This window comes from Lates calcarifer, linkage group LG7_1 (genome assembly GCF_001640805.2).
Source record: "Lates calcarifer isolate ASB-BC8 linkage group LG7_1, TLL_Latcal_v3, whole genome shotgun sequence".
NCBI classification, from domain to species: Eukaryota; Metazoa; Chordata; class Actinopteri; family Centropomidae; genus Lates; species Lates calcarifer.
This window is the reverse complement of record NC_066839.1, coordinates 17,189,844-17,215,010: the sequence shown is the minus strand read 5'-3', so window position 1 is coordinate 17,215,010 and position 25,167 is coordinate 17,189,844. Positions and strand designations below refer to the sequence as shown.

Below are 25,167 nucleotides of genomic sequence, written 5' to 3'. Positions count from 1 at the left end.
AAATAAATGTCAGATATAAATATTGTCATAAGGTTTGATACAATGAAAATCTTTCGGTTAAAATTTTTCCACTGTTAGAGGACAGAGCCGACACAGCTCTCACCACCTATTGCGTCAGAACACTGCTGAAGCACTCCAGCTTCACTCTGCCTTCCACCTGCAACCAAGGAACCAGGCTAAAATGCATTAATCCCTCACTCAGTTACAGCAAAGAGGCTCCGATGCAATTTAACATTGACCTATACTCATGTGGAGAGGAGCTGACATGCTCAGAAGTCATCTGATTACTTACCAGCGTGGGGGAAAGGTGGCGGTTTGTCCCCATCTCCCCTCTGCAGCTGAGGAAACAAGTTGAACAACACAAAACCGTGACTTTGTGGTAGGAGAGGGGCTCTGATTTAATTTAAGACTGACCTTTATCACATCGAGTGGCGTATCTATTTTTCATTTATACCCAAAGCCCTTACCACTCTCTTCTGCCTGGATGTATCTTTTTTGGCATTATCCTGTTATCTGTATAGTCCTGAACTATTTTTATCATTTCCATACTGTACTTTAAACATGCTTATCTGATTTGGAACAATGATGTGAAAAGGGGAACGTGCTCAAGCGTGTGTATCCTAGCCCTCTGTATGACTAAATGTTGAATGAATGGATGGATGGAAAGTCACCCTGCTGGCAGTGTTAGGTAATTTAAGGACAGCAGGGGTTTATTGTGAGGGCCTGGTATGAGTGTCAGTGTGAAGAAATCAATTTGACATGTACCAGCTTAGGGTAACTGAATCATGGGTGGCTCGATTGTTTGCAGGTTTTTGGAGGCACATGTATGAACAGGGAGAAAAGTCCTTGCAATAGACAAAATTTTGAAACAAAATGTTTGGAAAAAAGATCAAATGTCAACACAAACAGTTCAAGCTTTTCAATCCAGCAGGGCTTCTATCTCAAAACAACAGAAAACATGCACTCCCTTCAGCCTGCATTTGGGCACAGACTATTGTTGAAGTGTTAAGGACAGCTTGATAATGGGCCTCTACTCAGCTCTTGTCTGCCTTTATGAATGTGCACAGAGGAAGATGAATGAGATTCTTATTCATGAAGGTAAGAGGAAATTGGTTCCTTGGCATTGCTTTTGTGTGCTGTTGGATGTAAACGGTGAACATATTGTGTTGGGCCGTAATGGAATCCTCAGGTCACAGACAGGGGCCATGATGGATAGCTCCTTATCTTCGCACCACAAGGAAACAAACGCAGAAATAATAAACAATATTGAGTTGTTGCAGTGCATCTTTCCACTGTTTAGACTTGGAGGAGGATAGCTTAGTTTGTTTTGTGATACCTTTATATTTCTCCCTCCTCCCACCCCTCAGTGGCAGCAAAGCAATAAGTTTGGTGATAAATGTCCCCACTGCTGCTGTTGACCTGTCGAAGACGGTGGCCAGAGAGAGATCTTATCTCACTCCATGAGATTTGTTCTTCTCTTGCAGTATTGAAGGCTGCTGCAGTAACAAAGGCTGTCTTTTTGTTTTGTTCAAGAAACACGCCCACATCCACGGAAAACAATGGTCCTGTTTCCTCTCTGCTAGTGAATCTTCCACATGGAGAGATGAGTCATTTTTAGGAATAAACAGACTGAATTACAAGTGCAAAAATTGCTGACTCCCTATAGGCTGAAATGTTAAAGTATGTTGTGACCACACCCAAAATGGTGATGTCATAGCAACAAATCAGTGGCAAAGTCCCTAGTGTGATATCACTGATTGAGGTTTTGGCCAAATGGGCAACATGCTTCAAACTTCAAACTCTAGGTGATTCACATGTTTGAAAGTAATGTAAGCTTAACTTAAAGCTGCACTAATCAAAATTTCCACAGTAATAATGGATCAGATGGCTACATGTAATGTGAAAAGTGTCACTTATATTGACAAACCCACAGAGAATTATCACCAGACTATGCAGTTTAGCATTTGGCATTTAGCATTTTTAGCTAACTGTTTTGGTTTTGTGGCTTGTAGACCTGTTGATTTTCTTCAGACTTTACACTTATACTTAGACCACTGTTACAAAACCTAGCTAAACCTACTGTATGCTAACAGAAAAAAGTTTGTGACTAGCTAATAAGTGGAGCATTTCTCAGCTCAAAGATTTTTTTCTGGTTATATGGTGGAGACAAAAACAGAGGTAAAAGGAGATTATTGGACTTGGTGTGAAAAATGGCTTAAAATAAATGTTAGTGAATAAAAGAAGGTATTTGTCAACATAAACCATTAACTTTGTAATGTTAAAATATGTCAGTGTTGTTTGCTTGTTTTTCTGCTCCCAAGATGAATTAATTAATGCTGCTTTAACATTCATTATATAAAATATCCATGTAGTATTGAATTTCTGTTAAAAAATAATTGATATTCTGAACATTGAGTTTAAAAATATGGCCTATATTATGCTCCAGCTGTGACTTTAAGGTCAGACATTATTGCATATTACAATTTGCAGAATCCCTTCAGGCCTGCTCATATTGATGTGGTTATTTCTGTGTGCACTGTCACTCTAATTCATAGTGTGAATTTATAGTGTGACTACAGTGTATAAAGCCACAAAGTCTGTAAATTGAATCTGTCAAACTGACGTTCACCACTAGCGGTACACACCTGCACAGCCTGTCTTTCCTCTGTCACTCATTCACTTTCTTATCATTAGTTCCTCATCTGTGCATATTTAGGCCGGAATTCACTCATCATTATACCAGCAGTCTCGAGCTGGACAGAGTCTACTGCTCACTGGAAAATGGTCCGCCTGTCAATCTGTCGGTCCTGCCTGCCTTACCTGAATCCTGGAGAGCCGAATCCATCCTCTCCTCAGTGGCTCCCTCTGTGGATAATCTATTATAGAGGGAAGATTTAGACAGGCGTAACAATCTCTAATGGTTGTGTCAGTCAAAAAGCAGTCTATCCGCTACACAGGGCAGGGCCTGACCAACCGTGGTGGGAGTGCACATCAACTGCTCTGGGATTTGCTGTGACAGGGACTGATTGACGCCTCAGCCAATGTCTTCATCTGAGGAAAAAGCTCAGCTAGAGAGAGTGTGGTTTAACTGGAAACATGTGGTGGTAGAGTTGGCTATATTGCCCATATGTTGTTGATGAAAGAAAGTATCATATAATCTTTCTCTACACTGCACTTGTCTCCATTATTCCCACTTTAACTCTCCATTCACATTGTCAAAAAGCAGTGCTCTGATTGATACCCTGTCCTTACATGGTTATTAGAAACATTGATTGCAGGAATTATCCAGCAGCAGTGCAATGGATCATTGATTGGGATATCACTTGCACTTGCTCTGTTTGTGCAGGAGCATAATTCCTAGCAATGAGCGCGCTCATTTATACTCATTTATATGGTTACTTGTGTACTATTGTGATTTCATCATTTGTTATCTACCACATTTAGACGCCGCTGAAGTATGAAGAAAGGCTGCTTGCCTAGACTTCCTCTCCAGCAGCGTTGGGTCTTAATAGGCTGTCGGGGGAACAGGATGAGAGACTGATCCTCCTGATGATTTCATTAGATGACATCAAAGCAGGGAAATTGCAACAGAGAGTGGGAACACATCTTCGGTGAATAGGAAATCATCTGTCATTTGAATGATATTGTATGAACATCAGCGGTGACATGTAACCTTGTCAGTGGAGACACAGTAATTATAATGTTTTTCCCAGTAGGAATAATATGTTGGTGCATCATATTGGGCCAAATAGCCACATAGTTAATATCTAGTTATGATGCAGGAAAACAGTTTATCATAGATCTTCAGACCAGTGGAAGAATCAATATATGTGAAAAGGTTTTGCAGTTATATTTGTGTAAATGCTGGCGTTCAGACATCCAGGTCATGTACAGGGCTGCCTTAAGACACTAGCTTGCTACTAAGCCTGAATAAAAAAATATTAAAGTTGTGGTGATAGCAAATGACCAGGCTGTCAAAACTCACAGCAATGTTATGTCATGTTACAATGCAAACTGAATCAGGATTGGCCAGGCAGTCTGCATGGATGGTGACTCCGACATCCAGCGTTTGTATCTGCCAGTCTCACTGAGAAGTTAATGAATTTAAGAAATTATAGAAAAAACTCTAAATCATATAAATATATTAATGCTAATGTTACTGATAGTTCACAACAATGGCCATAACTTTGTGTATTAATTCTCTTCAAGACTTTCTACTATATGTTGCAGCTCTGATGTTCAGAAAAGGTTCATTCAAGACAACTACAAACAACGCTAAATATGAATAAAGGTGACATCACGTATGATACTACCTTATATGACTTTAACTAATGAAGTGACATTCAAGATTATATTAATACATCATGTCACAATATTTTCTTAACCAGAGGTCCTACAGTCTGATCAGACATAGGAATCCTGCTCTCCAGCTCTGTGTGGTTATAACTTTTTTTCCCTTTTCTGACACTAAGAGCAGTGTTTCTGACAGAAAACATGAAGGCTGGAAATGTAGGGCTTCATCTGTCAATATGAGGAGTGAAGAGGTACATTCTAAAAAAGCAGGTGTGCACAGGAAAACTAGAAAATAGCAAATGACCCCGGTAGACTGAAGAGTACAAGTCTTGTGGATAGCCAGAAAATCATTGGCCGGGTGGGAAAAAAACCTTTATGACAACACACTAAGTCAAGAATGCTCTCTAGGATGTAGGTGTATACTTTTCCTTGTCAATGATCAAGAGATGACTTTATGACCAGTACCTCAGTGGATTGGCTACAGGATGTAAACTGCTGGCAAACCTCAAAAACAGAAAGACCACGCTGCAGTTTTCAAAAACAGACAGAAGGAAACCAGTGGTGTGGACAACAAAATAGCTTATGACCCAAAGTAAACCACTTCATCTGTCAAACATGGTGGTGCTTTTATTATGGCTTGGCTGCAAACTGAACTGGGACACTGGTATCATTGCCCTGCTACAAGCAACAGGATGAATGCAGAGGTACATAGAAGCATCCTCTGGGCTCAAATTCACCTACATCGAAACACATTGGACGACACTTCATCATTCAGCAGGACAACAATCCTAAACAGGCGGCCAAAGCAACCAAAGCGCTTTTTGGGCTGAAGTGGAGGAATATCCGCAATTGTTGTTCAGGCACAGAGCCTGAGCAACAAAAAAAGTGTAAAAGTCTAATTACTTACAGTCTTGACTGTATGTAACAGCTGTAAAACAAGGGAAATTATGTGGTTATCTGAGTAATTACATCAACAGAGCCTTGTTGGTTATTGGTGAAATGTCCTCTAGACTGTACCTATTAAGTCCAGCTGCTCTTGTTTTTGGATTGTTATTGCGTATGGCTCTATCGAGAACAAAAACATAATCACTGCCAGCGGGTTTTAGGGATCGCATTAAGCACAGATAATTCCAAATTGCTTATTCATTTTAAGTCAGTATGATTTTCACTGTCTCATCAGAACAAATCGCAATCCCGGACTAAAGCTCCTTGCAATGTCTGTATCAATGAGAGCAGATCCTCTTTCCTTTTAACCCTGCCTCTGATCCTATTAAAGCTGGATGCTTATCACCTTTATCAGGTTTGGAATGGATGGGAGCCTAACTGTCTTTATGTGCATTGGCAAGAGCCAACCAGACTGATGTTTCATCATTCCACACTCAAGGTTACAACCTTGAGAAGAAACAAAAAGGGAAAGCCTTGAAAACTGATTAGAGAATCAAATTATTAGATGTTATCGTCAGTGTCTTAATCATGGATGTCACGCCCTAGAAACAATGGACAGCACACCAGTGTTACTAAACACTGAACTATAACCCATGGCACCAGCATAACCTCTGATTGTGGGTCTGTCAGCACACAGGGATCAACCTTTGGGTAGCCCAACAGTGCCATCTAGGAGGCTGAAAGTAGGAGTGAGGTGATAGAGGTGTAGTGTTGTTGTTACTTTTGAAGAGTATGCACAGCATTTGCATTATTTCCACATGAAAATAATCTTCCATCACACAAACAAACACATGCAAACAGCAAAGGCAGGAAGGAAAAGGGGGAAAGGGGTCTGGTTCTGCTCACCTTGATGTAGAGTGTCACACAAACAATCACACCTTATCTCAGAAACAGGCAAATATAGCAGGGCCCATGCTTACCAGCACGTTTCACCACATCATATTCATCAAACAGGAAGTGAACAGGAAATACAAGCTGGTGGTCCGCCTGCAAAATCCTGGCTGTGACTCCAGGAAACTCTCCTATTGTTGCTGCATTCTCTCACCATAGAGGTCTTCTTCTCTGTGAATTTCAAATGCTCTACACCATGAACTCTCTGCCCTGTTGTACAACATGAAGTGAAATGTGGTACAAAGCAACATAGTATCATATAATATATGCAGTATGGTCATTTTATGATACTCTTTTGTCAGTTTAGCAGAGGTTTAAACTCATTTCAGGCACTGTGAGATAGAAGAAGAGATGTTTACATAGCCTGATGGGAGTCAGATAAAATATCTGATCTCACAAGTTACAGTTCAACAGCAGGGGCCACAGAATCATCGATAGGTTCTGTTTGTTTGTTATTGGCTAATGGGCAGTTACAACAACAGACTCCATTCCACAGCCAAACACAAAGGCTTTTTGGAGCTGACTTTTCTAAATGTTCAAAGTGGACTTTAAACTATCTTAACTACTGTGGGTCGGCTCAGTGGTGGTTAAGTGCAGTCTTGGAACAGCCCAAGGCCATTCTTTTATTCTTGTGGGAATCACCTTTGAGACACCCTTGGCCATTGACCTTTGTTTAGCATCTGCTCAGCACAGGTGAGAAACAGCGTCACTGGAAAAAGGGTATTCAGCTGACGCCTAACCAAAGGTTATTATGGGTTATTTCCATGGGCAGGGCTCTAGGATGTCCCACGCTGAAGAGAGGGTGACGCCTAGCAGAGAGAGAGAAGTTGTAAAGGAGGTCTCACACTGTTCCTATTTTAACATGCCACAAAGAGCTCAGCAAAATGTGGGTGAATACTATTGAAATAATTGTCGTTGCATCGTTACACGACACGTTTTCAGAATGTAGAAATACGAGGTAATGTTTCAGAGTTCTACTAACACACCATTAGCCATTTCTGACCCCCCACTAATTTAAATTAAAAATTATTTTGATTTCTCATATTTGACTTTTCAGTTAAGTTTGTCCCATAGAGCCACCAAAATAGTATTTGACATAAGGTTTGCAAATTTTAAAATGGCCTGTAACTACCGGCAATAAACTGGTGATGATTTAGTGAATCTGTTTCTCATTTATTGGCCCAAGAGTTGTCAAATTTAGACATAAAACCGTTTTAAAACTACATGTGTCTTCCTTTAAAACATCTTAAAGACTGTAGACTCTGGCCAGTTGCTAAAACCCCAAATTCCTCATTAGATACTAATACAAATGCTAATAAAAATGGAATCTCAGTGTCCCAAGTGTTACCTATAATCCTGATTAGAGTTATGGATAGTTTTTACATAGACGATCTTTGTACCGGAGTAACGGCATTGGCCAATGAAACTACCCAGGGGCGGGGATTTCCGGCAGGCTCGTGTGGCTGCAGCGTAGAGTGGGCGTTTAATCTGTCTTCCCGAGCTCATACATGACTTCACCATTAACGTTACACAAGTTGTGAAATTTCTAGTCACAGCCGGCTAAGGAAAATGACGGAGAGCTCCGCCAACAAGCTGCTTAACGGAGACGCCTGTCACCGGACCTCAAATGGCAAAAAATCGAGCAAAAATGGCTTCGTGAAGAACCACTGCCTGTTTCAACAGCCACAGAAGTATCGCCGCCCCAGGGAGAGGGTAAGGCCCAACCGTCAACTGCTCGTTAGGGGAGGGCCATAAACAAGCAGTGCTGTGTTTGGTGTTGTGTGTAATGAACTAGTTTGAATTTTCAAATGTTAGCTCGTGTGTTATTTATTTATTTATTGTATTGTACGTATTGCGGCTATAAATTCTGGTCTTTGATTGGGTTTTATTAGCAGGTAGAAAAGTGTGAGCTGCGGACATGTGACGGCAGCCGAACGTCATCTCTCAAGTAAACTGTGAAACATTAATGAAATTAGCTTCGCATATTTAACTTATGGTGCAGTCGATGCCTAACCTTATGTCTCAGCACAGTGGTTTGTCCCTATGCGAGAGATTTGAGGCTAGCTGTTGTCAAGTGATACACGGAATTTCATTCTGACACTTAATTTCTAATCACGTGGCTTAAGAAACATTTCTTTTTTAATTTCTTTTGTAATCTATAATTCCCATTATGGCTTTAAACGCAAATTTAGCTTGATTATTCTTGCTTTTTTTTAACTTCTTGTTTAGTGGTACATGCCACCTGATAAGGGAGTATTGTAGCGGTGACTTTTTTGTAACCCTACACCGTGTTGTTTCTGTGCTCCGGTGTGTGTGAGTGTGCGTGTATGGGTGACGTTAGACTGGTTTCTGTTTACACTGACTCCTCTGTGAAGAGGACCTGTGGTGTTGTTACCAGAGAAGCCGTCTGTCTGTCAGTCTCCTGGGAGAGGAGGGCAAGCCTGTTTCCACATGACCCTTCAGCGAGAGAAGAATGTCTCCAGGCTGTGAAGGGTGTGGTCCCTCCCGGGGTACAATGAAAAGCACAGACAACACAGAGTGCATGTGTGTGTAGCGGTGAAGCTGGGGTTCACACATGCTCTTTGTGTTTCTTCAGTTGTTTAAGTTGAACAGAGAAAAACAAATCTTGAAACCACACACACTGTGTATACTGAAAGCAATGCACTAGCTCTCATGATTGTGGACATCACATTCCAGACTTGCTACAGCACTCAGCAGCAGGGCTGCTGATTTCAACATATAGTGGAGTTACACAATTAGGTCCAGATGCTGTGGATGTCATTCCAGTTACATCCCTATGCATAATCTCCATCCTGCAAGATTTCAAGACAGCTGCAGGTTATATCACTGCTGGTTATGCTATCAGATATTGACCTAATAGAGAATAGACATCAACAAACTTTGCTAATTGAAGCTACACGACTAACAAATTTAAAGCATTTGTGTTTTTACCATGGATGATTTTTGTATCCCTCAGATGAACTAGATCAGCATGTTGACAAGTGATGTCACACAGAATGATTGGACTAATACGAATGATACTGTGCTCAGTCTTTACCAATAGAAATGCTTGCAATTACTGTTGACATTAAATAGTGGCATCACGTCATCCTGCTGTGACATGAGCTCTGCTGGTGCTTGATAAGGCAACTGAAACAGGCGTTAGATCCACATAGGCCCACGTTTGCAGGAGTAAACTGGGTGTGGAAGAACACTGTGTCTCTACCTTCTGAAATCAGCTGTCAACTCCCCACAGGACAAGTACACCATTTAACAGTAAGCCCTGGTGTCAGTCACTGACTGATAATAAATATCCTCCAGGATCTGAGTCCTCAGCTGAAAAAATTTATCTTGCCTCATCAAAGATCCCTCCACATAGGGATTGTGGCTAATCCCTATATGGGGAATGTAGGAAAATGGTTAGAAGCAGTGTTTTTATGAACAGGCAGGAGTACATAATATCACGAGCAGCTTTCAGTTGGGATGATTGTGTCAATAATCGCTTAGGAAAAACGAGGCATGCATTGAATCAACAATTAGCGGGGAGAGGAGAGAGAAGACTTACTTGCTTATTTACTCTGTTTAAGAGCTAATGTGAAACATACACCACTGTGCAGTCTTAGAGCAAGCGTGTGAAAGACTAGATATACAGAGTGTGTTGGTGGGAGTCTTTCCAGGGGAGAGTGGCAAGAATGGCACAGGCCTACACAGTCTCACAGACTCTGTTTGTCCATAGTTATAAAATATTAAGCAAACATGACGTCAGGAAAATTGGATTTAGCTGCTGTGGTTGGCATCACTATACAACTGTACTTAGATGTGAATGTGTTTTTGAGGCAGTTCACAAACCATGGCTACTGGACTGCTGGTCTTTCACTGTGTCCTCTTGGAAGTGATAGAGAGAGGGACCTGTTTGACTGGCTTTTGACTGGCTTTCCACACACACACACACACACACACACACACACACACACACACACACACACACACACACACAAAGCAGTGCTCTCCTGTTCCCTGGCTCAGAGGTATTTCTTGGAGAAGCATGACTGGTCACATGAGTGTATGGTTGCTAAGCTGCAGGGCACAGCCTGTAATGAGTGACTGCCCTCATTTGTTTAGTGACAGCCAGTCCACAGTCCAGCTTGAAACGATGCTGGTATTTTCTGGGATTTTGTGGTGCTCCTCCAGCGTGTGACGACGTTCGTAAGGGCCCATAATTCAAGATCAATATTGCTATTCATAAAACTCAATGACTTAGAACCCAGGGTTGATGTTCATTTTACTGTTCACTGGTCCATGGGGGCCTGGGTGTGGTAAAACCTCCATGAATAAATGTGCTTATGGAACCTTTATTAGGTTTCTAACACTCTCTCCAAGAAAAACGCAATTTTAACCAATCAACCCTGCTGTCATGGAGTGTGTGCCCAGCTTTTACTGGATTGGTCTGGTCTGCTCTCTATCACAGTTTATTGGGCTGTGTAGTGTGGCAGATTTAATGAGTAAACAGACTTGAAGTGTAGATAAACCATTACCTTTTAAGGAACAAACCACTAGCTGTTGGAATGACATAAAGTTGTATGGTTTAGGCAACATTTAAACTCCTAAATCAGTTCCTTGCACTCTACTATTTTCTTATACTGTGAGAAAAGCCTTGGAGAAATTGTAATTGTAATTGCAACTTGTAGAGACTTGTAATTACAATGTCTTTTACTTAATTCTCCCACAGAACCAAAATGTCACACACAACTCCAGCCTGTACAAGAAGCCCTTCGTGGAGTCGTTTGAGGAGACTCCTCTCCTGGTGGCCGTGCTCACCTACATGGGCTATCGGCATCCTCACCATCTTTGGCTACCTCCGAGACTTCCTCCGCCACTGGAACATCGAGAAGTGCCACGTGGCTCGGGAGAGAGAGGAGCAGAAGGTAGATTTGTATTTACTTTAGGACTTTTTGAATGCAAATGCAGATTTTAAAAAAAAACTGAATGCCAAGCCATTCAAGACCAGTTCAGTGACAGAAACGTTAAAGCCATTGCTTCAGTCTGAGCAGTCAGACCACTAATTTTAATACTTAATCTAAGCTATGCCTTAAAACTTTTTTTGAAAACCAAAGTTGCAAGATGGAGCCAAACTTTTATTACAGCAAAGCAAAAAAAAGGTCTCACATTTTGACATTTGGAAATCTGAAGCTAAAATAGAGTGTGAGAGCTGTGGTCCAAACTGTCTCCTGGCCTCATTTGCTGTCAGTCTTTCACACTCTCTCTCACTCCTATTATATCTGGTTCAACAGTAAGCACTGCCTGTTTTCCTTGACCTCCACAGATCCTTTAGAATATGCTAAACTGTTAAGTCTTCTTCCTTTTTGTAAACAACAGTTTTGCCATGATTTTACTGCTCTTATTTCTGCTTTTGTAGTAAATGAACTGTGTTTCTCATTTCCTCTGCAGGATTTTGTCCCACTCTACCAGGACTTTGAGAACTTTTATACCAGGAACTTATATATGAGGATCCGAGACAACTGGAACCGACCCATCTGCAGCGTCCCTGGTGCCAAGATGGACCTTGTGGAGAGAGTTTCCCACGACTACAATTGGACCTTTGAGTAAGTTGCTGCGTTGTGGCTGTAAATGTGTGTTTTTCCATGTCTGTATGTGCTCAGGGTTAATTTACAATCAAGGCGTTGTCCATGACTGTTATTACTTCTCCACAGGTGTGTGTTTGTTTTCCTCTGATCTTTAGTTTAACAGGAAGCTTATTGATTAGCTCTTTAAGTCACTGACCTTGTATCTCTGATAGTAAGAGTGACGTTAGTCATGATTCAGATGGTTATGTTGAAATCACATAGTCTATCTAAATCTATCACATGGTACTGAGCAGAAACTCTATCCACTAACACAAAGCAGATAAAAAAACAGTCCTCTACAAATGATAGCAGTAGTATAAGTATAATTTAGTATCACTACAATTGAGATAGCTGAAAATTTAAATGAATAGCACATAATTGATCACATTTTGTCTCATTATCTTCATTTTGTTCCTAATTTTAAACTCAAAGAAATTAAGAACACATTAACTCCTACAGTATGTACAAGAACTGCTCAAGTTTTGTGGTATTTAAGACAAAAATATACAATAATATAAACAAACATTAATTTAATGTAAGCAGAAAGGATTTACATTACCAAATATTTTTAGGAGCCAAAGGACAAGTGAAGGTTGTGTGACATTTTTTCTGTTTATCTCACTGGTATGTATAATATGCAGCTTTTTCTGTGCTTACCTTTGCTAGCTCAATTCCCCTGTGTCAATCAACTTTTGTATTTTATCACGGTGCATGATAACTGTGGCAGTTAAAGGACAACTTTGAGCAGGGAATTGTTGCCAAGCAACCATTGCAGACAAGGTCACACTGTTGAATGTAATTATTCTATTAACCTCGAGTCAGGGCACCAATTCTCTGTCTGACTCTGTCTCTGTCTCTTACAGGCACACGGGTAAAGTGGTGAAGGATGTCATTAATATGGGCTCATACAACTACCTCGGCTTTGCTGAGAACAGTGGGGCTTGTGCTGATGCTGCTCTTGAAGCCACACAAAAGTACGGCGTTGGAGTGGCCAGCACCCGCTGTGAGATAGGTAAGGGTCAAAAAAAGTTCTTTTGAACATAAGATGTAGTTTTTAAGCTGCCATCATTATTTGTCATCATCGGAGAGTGCTTTCATTGTAAAAATGAAACTCTCAATCCATGATAAATTAAATAGACTCACTAAAAACCTCAGCTGGTACTTTGATGGCCAATCCCACTTTTGTTTGTTGCTCTTTCAGAGCACAGGCTCAAGTGGTTTTGAAGATTGAAAGATTGAGTTTGAAATATAATAATGCATTCTGAAAGCTTTGAAGTCCTTTTCTTTGCCTTTTCAGTTTGAAGCAGCTTCATTTTGACCTTGGCAGCTACTGATTAGTTTGTCACATTTCACGGTTTTTTGTTTGGCCAAAGAAAAGCTGGATTTAGTTGTGTATGTAGTAAAAGGAAAGTGGACTGACCTCACAGGTATAGATTTAACAGGTACAAAAAACAATTGCTACTTAAACAGTTCCTCCATAATACAACTCTGTAAGTACAGTACTCTAATGGGGAGTTGTTGTTAAACTGAGATGATGTCATATCCAGGGAACCTGGACATCCACGAGGAGCTGGAACAGTTGGTTGCCAGGTTCCTGGGTGTTGAGTCATCCATGGCTTTTGGCATGGGCTTTGCAACCAACTCCATGAACATTCCTGCTCTCACTGGGAAGGTAAGGAATTTCATTCACTTCCTTTTTTTTCTGTTCTCCTTAGAACATCCTCCTCCTCCTGATTTAATAGCTTTTTATTTTCTTTTGGTCACAGAGGCCCATGTAGCCATATTGTAAGTGCTGGCAAGAGACATGAACAGTTTTGCTGCTAAGGAAAAACACAGTTTCCTCTGCAAAATGAAAACAAGCAACATTTTTAGAAGCTTAAAGAGTTCAGACTGTTCCACAATACACTAGTTTCCGCCTGAAGCTTTCAAAACATGTGCAGAAGGTCGAAGACTGAAATTTTCCTTGTCCCAGTCACTGTTGTTCTAACCCCAACAAATCACACATACCAACCCTTACTCGTGTTCTTAATGTGATCTTTTCTTCAGTAGTCAGTGTTGCTTGAACAGGAAGTAGAAAGCTGAGCTGACAGGCGTGTTTACCTTGTGAGTCAAGGAACACACTTCCTGACTGCCTCATGAGTGAAAAACAATATTGTAGATGCAAAGAGAGAAACTTACAGCTAGACCGTAAAGACTGGAGGAACTGTCCCTTGTCACAAGGGTTCATAAATTCCTAACCATGCCTGACACTTGACACTGCTAACTCATATCCTTATGTCATGGCATAATTGTGTGTTGTGTAACAAGCTCATTCATTGACCAGAGGAAACGACGTGACCTATATGAATGTTTGGGTGTGTTGACTTAATATTTGTGATATAATTAAAAAAATCCTGGAATTATATTTGCTTGCTTATGGTGAAAGGTTGTGGAATGTGTCAGACTCTTTTGTTTGTAAGGGAAGCATTCATTCCTAATGTATTAAGAGTAATAATGAGTATTAAGAAGAATAGTGCAGCTCCACTTTTTTTGAGAGAAGAATACATACATACATAAATGTAGTAGTTCATTTATTTGTTGGAATGGGTATACTTAGACACAGAGTATTGGAGGCTTATGTGAAGAGCTTAACCTGAACAAGCCTAGATTGTTGGTCGCACTGTGTGTGTTCAAGAGACTTCAGTTCAGTCTGGGCCAGAAAGTCATTGCACAACTGTGAAAACTCTAGTGTGTGATCTCCTGGTGTGTTAGAAATTTGCAAGCAAAGCTCTAAAGAGGCAATAGTGTTTGACTTTGGCTAATTAGGGATTGCCCCTCGTGCAACATAGAAATTAGATCACCAATCACCAAACATCAGCTCAAAAAGAATACCTTTTTTTCTTGTTTTAGGGTTGTCTTATCCTGAGTGACGAGCTGAATCATGCATCGCTGGTGCTGGGAGCCCGCCTGTCCGGGTCTACAATTCGGGTCTTCAAACACAACAGTGGGTGACCTCCAATAAAAAGCACCTTTCATAAGATCACTTAGATAGAATAGTGATTTAGAGTACACCCTAAGCATGCAGTAACAAAGAACACATAGGATTAAAGAGGCTAAAATGGATCTTTCAGATCTTTCAACACTATGAGACAGGAATCAACTGTAATGTGCTTCACCCAACAGGATAGTAAATACATTTAATATAGGTGTGTATATGTTGCAGCAAGCTGCTACACCTATTGCAAATTGTCTTTACCACAAGTGTTCGCTTACTTTACTTCTGCAGTTCTACGTTAATTAACTACAGCTTTGTCTCTCATTTACTATATTGAATCACATAGTAGTGGGTGTGGTGTGTGTGTTTTTTTTTTCTTCAGGACAAACACACACACGTACACGTATTAACACAGTCACCAGTCAGCAACCAGACAGGCTGACCACTAAGGAAACACTCAATACTTCAAAGCGCTGCAATCATAAAATATTGACACTTACCCATTAAGTAACAAAAGCGTTCATATTACTTTAGAGCAGTAAAATCTAGTCTTAGCTTACAGACCCTTTTCTTTTTGGCTCTTACTATCAGTTGTTTAATAAGTAACCTAAAATTTGTGTGAAAAAGTGTGTTTTAATCATAAACTCCTTTGTTGTGTAGACATGCAAAGTCTGGAGAAACTGCTGAGAGATGCTATTGTACATGGGCAGCCGAGAACCCACCGACCCTGGAAAAAAATCCTCATTGTGGTGGAGGGCATATACAGGTATACACAATACTTTCTGTCTTTCTCTTAAAGTTATGTGTAGCACTAACCCTAAAACTTAAACACACAAACACACAGGCTTGAAAATTGCCTGTTTGACAATCAACTACCATGAAACTTAAACTGACTTAGCTAATTAAGTTTTATTTCTGCTTTATTTCACTGTGAATATTTTTATACCACAGCTGTACCACACTACACTGTGTTTACTGCCTGTTACTTGACACCCACAGACTCATTAGTCTTTATTTAGCTTGTCTGGTAGTTCATTTGTCACTTTATTTGTACACTTTATTTATACATCTGAGAAAACACAAGGCAAATTTCAAAACAGTAGTGAATAGTATTCAGCCATATGGTGTCACAGTGCAAAGCTATTAATTTAGTGAGCTTCCCATAGGTCCCTAAAGGCTTCTTTTTATTATATGAATGTGGTCCCATCTTCACTGTAGCAGCAGACAGATGACTCCTGATGACTGAAAACAAACCTGACAAAGGCATTTTCACAAAATGTGAATATCAATACCTAGAGTTCCACAGATTTCAAAGTCACGCTTTTACCCATGATCCCTCTGTGATGGCAACAACTGCCTTTTTGACTCACTGTTTAAATATAGAAAACAATGGAAAATTGGAACTGTGCCCAATCTCCTTTTAGGATAATGTATTCCTTGTTCTTTGAAGTGTATTTACTATTAAAGCAATCAGTCCTATTGATCAATATAGTTCTCAGTGAAACTGCCTTGCACAATCAATGTTGTTTACTAATGCAGTGTTAATGGAGTTTCATTTCCACTGGGATTTTCAAAGCAAATGCTTCAACTGCTAAAACAAACAGCGCTTGCACACGCTTTAACATCCACACATACACAGCTAATCAGTAGTCTGTGAGATCAACATGCACCCTCAGTCTCACTGTAGCTTTCTGATTGTAGTGGTAGACTGTGGTTGTCACTTAATCGAACATTAGTGTATTCTAGCCAGAAAGATAATGTCGCATTCAAATAATTTTTGTTTTATACAGTGGCCTCAGAAAGTATTAAGACCCCTTCGCTTTTTACTCCCTTTGGTGTTTTTTAGATTTAATTTTAAATGGACATAATAGTCTTATTTGCAGAAATTTTCACTTTGCCATTATGGATTACGGAGTGTAGATAGAAGTACAGTTAAAATGAAATCTATTTCTTGAGTTTGGTTACTTTCTGAAGCTACAGCACTTAAAAATGACTTGTGGGATTTTTTTGAATTTGTTGATTTTTTTTTTTTTTTCAACACTGATTTTTTTCTAATCCTGAAGTATGGAGGGGTCCATAGTGCGTCTGCCAGAGGTCATCGCGTCTGAAGAAGCGCTACAAGGCCTATCTGTACCTTGATGAGGCCCACAGTATCGGGGCCCTGGGGCCTAATGGTAGGGGAGTAGTGGACTACTTTGGCCTGGATCCCAAAGATGTGGACATCATGATGGGAACATTCACCAAGAGCTTCGGTGCTGCGGGGGGATACATTGGAGGCAAAAAGGTTGGTGAACTCCTGCTCAGGTGAAACGAAGGCTATGAGGTCAGAGAGTGGAATATGAAGCCTTCTCTGTTGTAAGGGAAATAGTACCTGGAGTTTAGTCATCCTCTTTAGTAACCTGAGCAATTTCCCAGACTGCTGAGACTCAGCGCATTGTGTGTCATTCAGTTTTGGTGTTGCACAACACTGTTTCCCAGCAATTGGAAATGTAGCTTCCCGTTTCTCTGAAAGGGATTTGATTCTGTGTAAGCTCTCATTTTCAGTCAGACTAGAACTACAAGTAAGTCTGTAATTGTGTGCTACTTCAGTTGGCCTACGTTAACAAGAATATACCAATACAAAGCAAGGAAACACTTAAAAGGTGGAACTACATCTTAAGCAACACTTCAAAAACAGAAATGACTGGCTGTAACACTTCAGCACACAGCCTTTCATAGTTTTAGAAATACTGGACATTTATCATGCCCCAATGCCCTGAAGATAGTGCACTGACTGAAATATTGTTTATTTAACAATGAGGAAACTCAAACAGTCAAACTGGTTCATTCATAGTATTTCATTTCCAAACATGCTTATCTAATCCATTACATTGTCTCCTGCATAGGAAATAATGTGGTAATGATAATATTTTTAAATTAATCTCCCTAGTGTCCCAATACAGAAGAATTGCATTTAAAAACATTTGCATTACTTGGATTATATGTTCTGTATCAATGCTGCTACATCAAAACAATGGTCCTATCTCTTACAACATTTTGTGTATCATGTAGCTATCTTTTATGTTGGCACACTAACCAAATTAAATGTATATTGTCCTTGTTGTTACTGGACAACAAAAAAAGTTCACCTTAACGTAATTTCTCTTTCAGGAACTGATTGACTATCTGCGACGCCACTCTCACAGTGCACTGTATGCCACCTCCATGTCCCCTCCTGTGGCCCAGCAGATAATCACTTCTATGAAGATCATCATGGGAGAGGACGGGACCGCACTGGGTAGGTGCCAGAAAATTACACTAGTCACTTAACAGTATATCTGTGGTGATGGACATCAACGTTTTTAAGTGTTATCATTTGCAGGTAGTTTGAATAGATCTCAAGGTAGGCAACATTTATAGAATACAGATTTTTTTTCTCTTGCAGTTGCAGCAACTATGGAATGTTAAAGATTTAAACCCAATTTCAGGGTCACACATGATTTGTCTGCTTTGAGATTTTACTGTGCCTAGTAATATTGGACATGGCCACAAGATGGCAGTATAGCCCTGTTCATTCCCCCAAACTTGGGGTCTATAGCTGAGGACTAGTTGTCTTATATTTGTTACTATGGCATTCTTTTTCTTTGAACTCCCCTCATCTTTTCTAGCTTTTGTACTTTGACTCCTTCATGCTGAGTGCACCTGTTTACCTTTCAAATGTTTTATTCCCAGCCATGTGATAAAGGCCACTATCAATGGCAAACTGGCAATTATTTACCAGTAAATAAAGGTGTGTTAGACAGCCTTATCAAACTGTATGGCAGTTTTTTATGGGTCCATGCCCTTCTTGCATCTACATGCACATCATTTCATATTAATCATAAAATGAGATGCAAGGTTCATCAACACTTCCTGTTTTAGTCACATAATTCTAGTTTTTCAGCTACACTAATCAGTCTGATGATGATGAGATAAAATCTACTATTTCTTGAGCATGGTTTTGCATATTTGAAGGTCTCTCTCTCTCTAGTTGTCCACCGTCATCTCCTCTTGTCTTTTAAGTATGTGAATTTTTTAGCTAGGAGCTAGTAGGTGGACATTTTCCTGCATCTCTCTGGTTCAGGCCAATCTGATGAAGTCTTGAACTGGTGACATGCTGACTCTGTAGCATCTCCCTTTATGGCTTTCAGATGTGTGTTTTGTGGTGTATCTGTGCTTCTTTGCCTTCACGCTGGGTACAAAGCAGCACAGTGCTTACCGCCAGAGATCTGTGCAAATCAAACTCTGTTGGACTCATCTCCTACTCATACAAACAGATCACCAAGTCTTGTTTTTCTTGCAAGGCGGCACCTCTTTACTCTTTATGGGGCTTGATTGATCCAGCCTCCCTTGAAATGCTGACATAAGATCAGATTACCTTGCTCCCCAGGCATTCAGTCATTAGGAACAGGAATAAACACCTGAAGTATCCTCTATAGTGTAACCTTTCCACAATGTCATCAACTCTTTCTCCAAAACATTTGTGAGAAGTGAAGGCTAGACTGGCTGACCTTGCAACATATCCAGCCTGACACGTTTTCCTTGTAGAAGACTAACAATGACAGTCTGATTGGTTGCAGCCCTGTCACTGTTTGAAATTCAAGCCTTTGAAGATCCAGACACTGACATGAAGTTGAAGTGACAGCTGAGCTGCCTGCTAGCGGTTTGTTGCCGCGTTCAAGTTGCTAAGGGCAGCTGCTCATAGTTCCCGGCACCGGCCTGCATCAAAATGGACATTTGTTGTTTGAAGCTTGCATCAATCAAATATGTGAATGAGAAAAGACGGACAAAGCTTTCTTCAGTATGAAAAGAATTTTAAAGCATTTGGAAAGCAAAATGGCTGAATAAAATATACTACTGTTTTTTGCCAGCTGATCACTCACTGCTGGGAATAACTTTGGATTCCTCGTCTGTGGAAAAAAAAAGTCTCGATAAATATAATGTCAGACTTTGTTGTGTCTCAGGGTGCTTTGAAGCCACAATGTTTCTGCTCTGTTATTCAGCACAGCCAGGCAGATGTGTGTTGCTGTTGGCGCGTTCGTGCCATATGGTTATTTGTTTGTTTAAGATGCTATCTGTGGAGGCTCGGCCCGAGGATTCCGTGAGTGAATCTGCAGTGTGCGTCACACTGACACATGAGGATTGATGCCTGTGTAGTTTCAGCCTCTTGACCTCAGACTTAAAGAATCCTGTTTGTCTTCAAAGCCTAGTAGTTTAGTGTTATCTGTGATTGTGTGTATTACACAGGTGAAGACGAGGCATTTACTGGAGAGTTTTGCACCTATATCATAGAATTAATTTCTTTCATGGTTTTGTTGCACAAGCATGTTCTGCATTTTAAAAGCAGACTAAATAAAGGAATGCTGGAATCATCAATGGTGGAAAAACAAGCACAAAAACAGTGTTGTAGATAAGAGTCTGGACGCCCCCACAGGTGTTTTCACTCTGACTGATTAGACCTCAGCACAGGTTGCTTGAAACTGTAGGAGGTCAACAAACTTCATGTACTCAATGTATTCACAAATATACACTGTCAGCAAAAGAGGTGCAGCAAAAGTAACAGTGAGGAACATGTCAATCAAGAGCAGACTGTATGTGAACACACACAGCTGATGGGAAGAGATCTAAACAGGCAAATTAAGTTAAAAGACCTGAGTGGATGCACCATGGATAAATAAACACAAGTTTTAATAAGTAAAGTGAAAATGTATAAATGTTATGATTGAATCCAGTTGACAGGATTCTTCTTGCCAGTAAAAAGCAACAAGCTGATGTCAGTGTTGTTAAATACAGTTCTAAAAGACCACTCTGAGTATGTTTCTCTGCCCGTTTCCAGGTGCTGATCGCCTCAGACAGCTATCAGAGAACACTACCTACTTCCGCAGGAAACTCCGTGACATGGGCTTCATTATCTATGGCAACGACGACTCGCCTGTTGTACCAATGATGCTCTACATGCCTGCCAAAATCGGGTAAGCGGTTCTCTTCCTCATGTCATTTGGTATACATGCAATGCTTTTAAACATCAGTGATAATTATGGCAGCTAATTGGAAGAATCTCCCAAGTGATTTCACATTTGGAAAAGACATAAGAACGAAATTATGACTCTAATTTTAATCACTTTCCACACTTTTCTAAATGGAATCTGACTTAATGTGTGGAAAACTGTTCATGATTTCACTTTCACACATTAAAGAGAGCATCTTCAAGATGTGGGGATGGTGATGGAGAAACCATAAGTTGGACTTGCCAAGTGTTGCCCTGTGTCTAATGTTGCCATCACTTTGCAGGGCATTTGGTCGGGAGATGTTGAAGAGGAACATCGGCACGGTGGTGGTCGGCTTCCCGGCGACACCCATCATCGAGTCGAGGGCACGTTTCTGCATTTCAGCTGCTCATACCAGAGAGATGCTTGACACTGTAAGTCTTCCAATAATCCCAATCACTCCCTGAAACAAAAAGTAAATTGAAATCCACCTATTATCCATATTTATTTTAAACGTTGCATATAGGTCACTACTTTTAGTACTTAAGTACGGCAAAAATCCAGGTCAAAATTGACTTGAAATATTGAATTTCCAACAGACACACCGTATAGATAGGCAGTTTTTTACATTTTAAAAAATGGACTGTGACTGATGACAGGTGACAGAACTAGCAGCTCCTTTGCATTTTCTTGCCATTTTTACTTTCCGCTTCTATTAGCAGAAGTCTTTCTCAGATGTCTTGGCAAAAAAAGGATCCTCTTTTCTCTAAACTGGTGTGGAGAGTTTCCACTCGCAGGAGGAACAGAACAGCTTTTATAGGCGTGGAAATAAAATCATCTTGAAAATTTAGCATGTTTGTTAAATAAATAAATAAATATATATATATATATATATAGATAGATAGATAGAAAAGATTTTTTTTAAAACATACACAAAACAGTCTGTAAAAATACAATTTCTGTGACAATCTGGCTCTTAGGTTAATGCTACCACTTTAAATCTGCAATAGTCACTTGGTCTTCATTAATCATCCAAGATGTGAGAAGAAAGACACATCTGATGTCTGCTCAGAGTCTGTCTACTTCACCACTGGATCCAGTTGAGAGGATGTTATTGTTGACAGACGTTTATTGCTGAAGACTTAATTTCATCCTCAACTTGATATAAGAGTTTGTTTGGATCCATGGGTGTTCATGGGTCCAAGCACTCAGCAGACCTTTCTCAGCTGTTAATCAACCAGATCTGCATGTCTGGCTGCTGAGTGACAGCTTTGTGTGTGTGTGTGTGCACGTGTGTGTGCCTGTTGAATAATAAAGCCTCCCAATATGTCCTTTATTATAAGGGAACTTGGAAGGCCAAGCTGTCTCTAAGTATTACAGTGTGGCTCAGACAGAGACTTTTATTTGAGCTGCTCCGTCTCTCCAAAGACACTTCATTCATCTTACTGAGGAGCATGTCAACACCATTTGTAATAGTCCATTTAAAGGGCATCAGCCTGTCTTTGTAGAGCACTCTGAGGAGCCGCTTTTTCCGTCTTTGGAAAAGCCAGCCCTCGCTATTTCTCAAACCACGGGCTCAGAAAAAAGGTCAGGAGGAAGGTAAATTGTTTCCAGGTGTCCTGCAGTGTTGCAACGCTGATACAGTCTCTTGTGGAAAGAAGTGGAGGAGTGTCTGTTCAGTTGTGGTTTATGCAGTGAGCCTTCTGTTCACCTTTGCTTTGGAGGCCCCCTCTCCTTCACCTCTCTGACATGTTGAATGGTTTAAAGTCCAAGCATGATTAAGGTTTATCACTTCATTTATCACCTACGAAAGAAATCCCCTTTCAAGATGTGAGATGTTTTTTGTTTTTTTTAATTATTGTCAGGCTCGTCTGTCTGGCTAACCTCACTCATTTTGATTGACGTAAACAATGTCTCTTTTGGATTCCAATTAATAGCATTCTTCCTCCATTCTTCCTATTCCAGGCATTGGAAGCCATCAGTGAAGTGGGGGACCTGCTGCAGCTGAAGTACTCCAGACGTGAACCATCACTTCCCTCTCTGGGGTGGATGTCTGAGGAGAGCCTGCTGCAGGACTGAGCCACATCATCCTCTCCCTGTCATATCCAGCCCTCCTCCCAATTCACTTTCCCTCCCTCACATTACCTTTTCTTGTCCAATATCCCTCATTTTCCTCTGAGCCAGTCGCTCCACCCAGACGTCTCAATATCTCTTCACATCAGACTCCAGAGGACGCACCAGAACCAAAGTCTTCACCCTGGTCCATCCCATTTTAAAACCTGCACACTAGCATCGCTCATCAGCCTGTGTGCAGTCTGTGACCTGTCCAGTTTCTTCACCCCTAACAGGGGAGGACCAAATTCACCCACATCTTTCTGTGTCTGTTGTTACAACAATGCGTTCAGAGCCTTTCAGTTTGTCCTAACTTATTGTGACTCCATCGGTCTAACGTCAAGTCTTATTCTTGTGTGCACATTGAATGTGTATTTTATTTGTGCAATAATAACAACAACGTGGAGTTTCTTTGTCAAACAACCTAGAGCAAAGTAGAGTGATTTTTGCCATGAGTTCCTACTTGTGCACTTGGAGAAAAAGAAATCTGATCATAGCCTTTGCTGTGATGCACTCAAGAGGAAAAAATTATATATGTAAATATTATTTATCCCGAAGTTGGTAAAAACTGCCTTAGGGTAGCATCCCAAACCTCAAAGAGAGATAGATTATTTCACAGGAGTAACATAAGCATGTGTTCTCCATATGTATTTATCTGATGGCTTTTTTCCTAATCACTTTTACTTGAATAGAGAGTACAGAATATCGGGTTCTTTCCCCCACCAAAGGATATATATATGTATAGATATATTTTCTACCTTTTTCTTTTAAAATGCAAAGCAGATGTTCCAAAAGAAAACATTTAACAGGGGAAGAATCCCAGGGAGCAAGACTAAGGATTATTTTTTACTGCTTATTTTCTAGAAATATTTTCCAGCCTTATTTACTGTTTACACCTGCACTCAAAAACTTGAGCCCAGTGTCTTTAACATTTCTATAAGCTAATGAGCTACATGTGTTCTTCTCCGTTCAGTCATTCTCACTCAAGTGCTTTCATGCGAATCAGCGTAGACACCCATTTCTGAGCACGATGACACGCTGTAACTTAGATCTGTATGTATGACGATGTTCACGCTTATCTGATATACAGACTGCTTTATTTATTTAAAATGTCTTTGTCATCCTTCAGCTATCTTTTATTTTTGTGAGAAATGTACCTATTACCTGAAAGGCAGCTCCAAATGTGTCCCAGTGGAAGGTGTGTATTTTAACTGACTACTTACACGTCTTACACGTCTTAACTTCAGTGCAGCACTACTGACAGGCATTATAAATGCACAGATGACGTAGTCACTGAAAACTGCAAGATTTGTTGAGGTATGCTTCAAATGTAACCGTTTTTTCTCATAATTTATCATCTTCTGGAATGACATTCCATATCAAATTGCTTTCATTGTCAAGTGTTTTGTGTTATTGTTGTTGTCTGACTTTTCTGTGTGAGGTCACCCCCAAACACGGCACACATGCCACTGTCAAACATCCTGTTAATGTGTGTGTTCATGTTCTGTCACTTTATTGATGTGAATCGGAGGGTGCATCAGTGTAGCCAGTCTGAAAGCTGGCGATTGCCTGGCAATGTGACCATTCCTACACATGTTCATCAAAGTGATTTAGACTAAACACAAATTTAGAGATGCTTTTGTTGATGTTTATGGCATTTTAGCACAGCATGCCAGGATTTTGGGGTCTCTTAACTGTAAATCCTTTAGACATTAGGTGCATTTTTGTGTGAGTCATTCCAATATTGTTTTTTTTTTTTTTTTTCCACAGAAAATGGCTTGAATAACGACTCAGTGATGCATTTGCTTTTAATAAATATAATATAAAAGGTGGAACACATGACTATGATCTGGAATTGCACTCTTCATAAATGTGCTCTGACATAAAGAATTTCTTCTTGTCAGAGTTTCCTCTCAAGCTGTCTGCAGCACCCATGCAGTATGTTAAGTCTCTACGTTTTTGTCTATGGAGGCAAAAATGTAATTGCAAACAGCAACGTGACTGTTTGTCTCAGCCAGGTTTCCCTCTCTGAAACTAAGGAATTAAAGTCCAGAGAGATTATTCATACGCAAAGTTGCTCGCAGCTCTTTGATGTAATCTGACATTTCCCAGCCTACCTACCGCAAATACCTGAAAACTGACCTGCAGTGGCCATTGGAAACCTATCAGTTGCTTTTGCCCTTGGAGTTGTATTTGGGTTGAAGATAAACCACTTAGAGGAGTTTGTAAAGCCATGATGTTTGTTGACCATGCTGTTGAAAACAGTGCTGCAAAGATTAAATCACTTTCTTAGTATCAACTTCTGGAATGGGTTTGTGTTTAT

General features: G+C 40.3%; 1 protein-coding gene across 1 annotated transcript; it reads left to right on the top strand.

Annotated features, from left to right (window-relative positions):
- The first annotated feature begins 7,584 nt into the window (after positions 1–7,584).
- On the top strand, positions 7,585–25,143 carry sptlc2b (serine palmitoyltransferase, long chain base subunit 2b). Its single transcript, XM_018697921.2, is given in 14 exon segments — positions 7,585–7,842; positions 10,859–10,960; positions 10,962–11,054; positions 11,578–11,732; positions 12,617–12,765; positions 13,301–13,425; positions 14,643–14,736; positions 15,388–15,493; positions 16,791–16,830; positions 16,832–17,011; positions 17,878–18,004; positions 20,582–20,717; positions 21,037–21,166; positions 22,698–25,143. Coding segments are annotated over 14 exon segments (1,695 nt in total). The 5' UTR covers positions 7,585–7,698; the 3' UTR covers positions 22,812–25,143.
- The last annotated feature ends 24 nt before the right edge of the window (positions 25,144–25,167 follow it).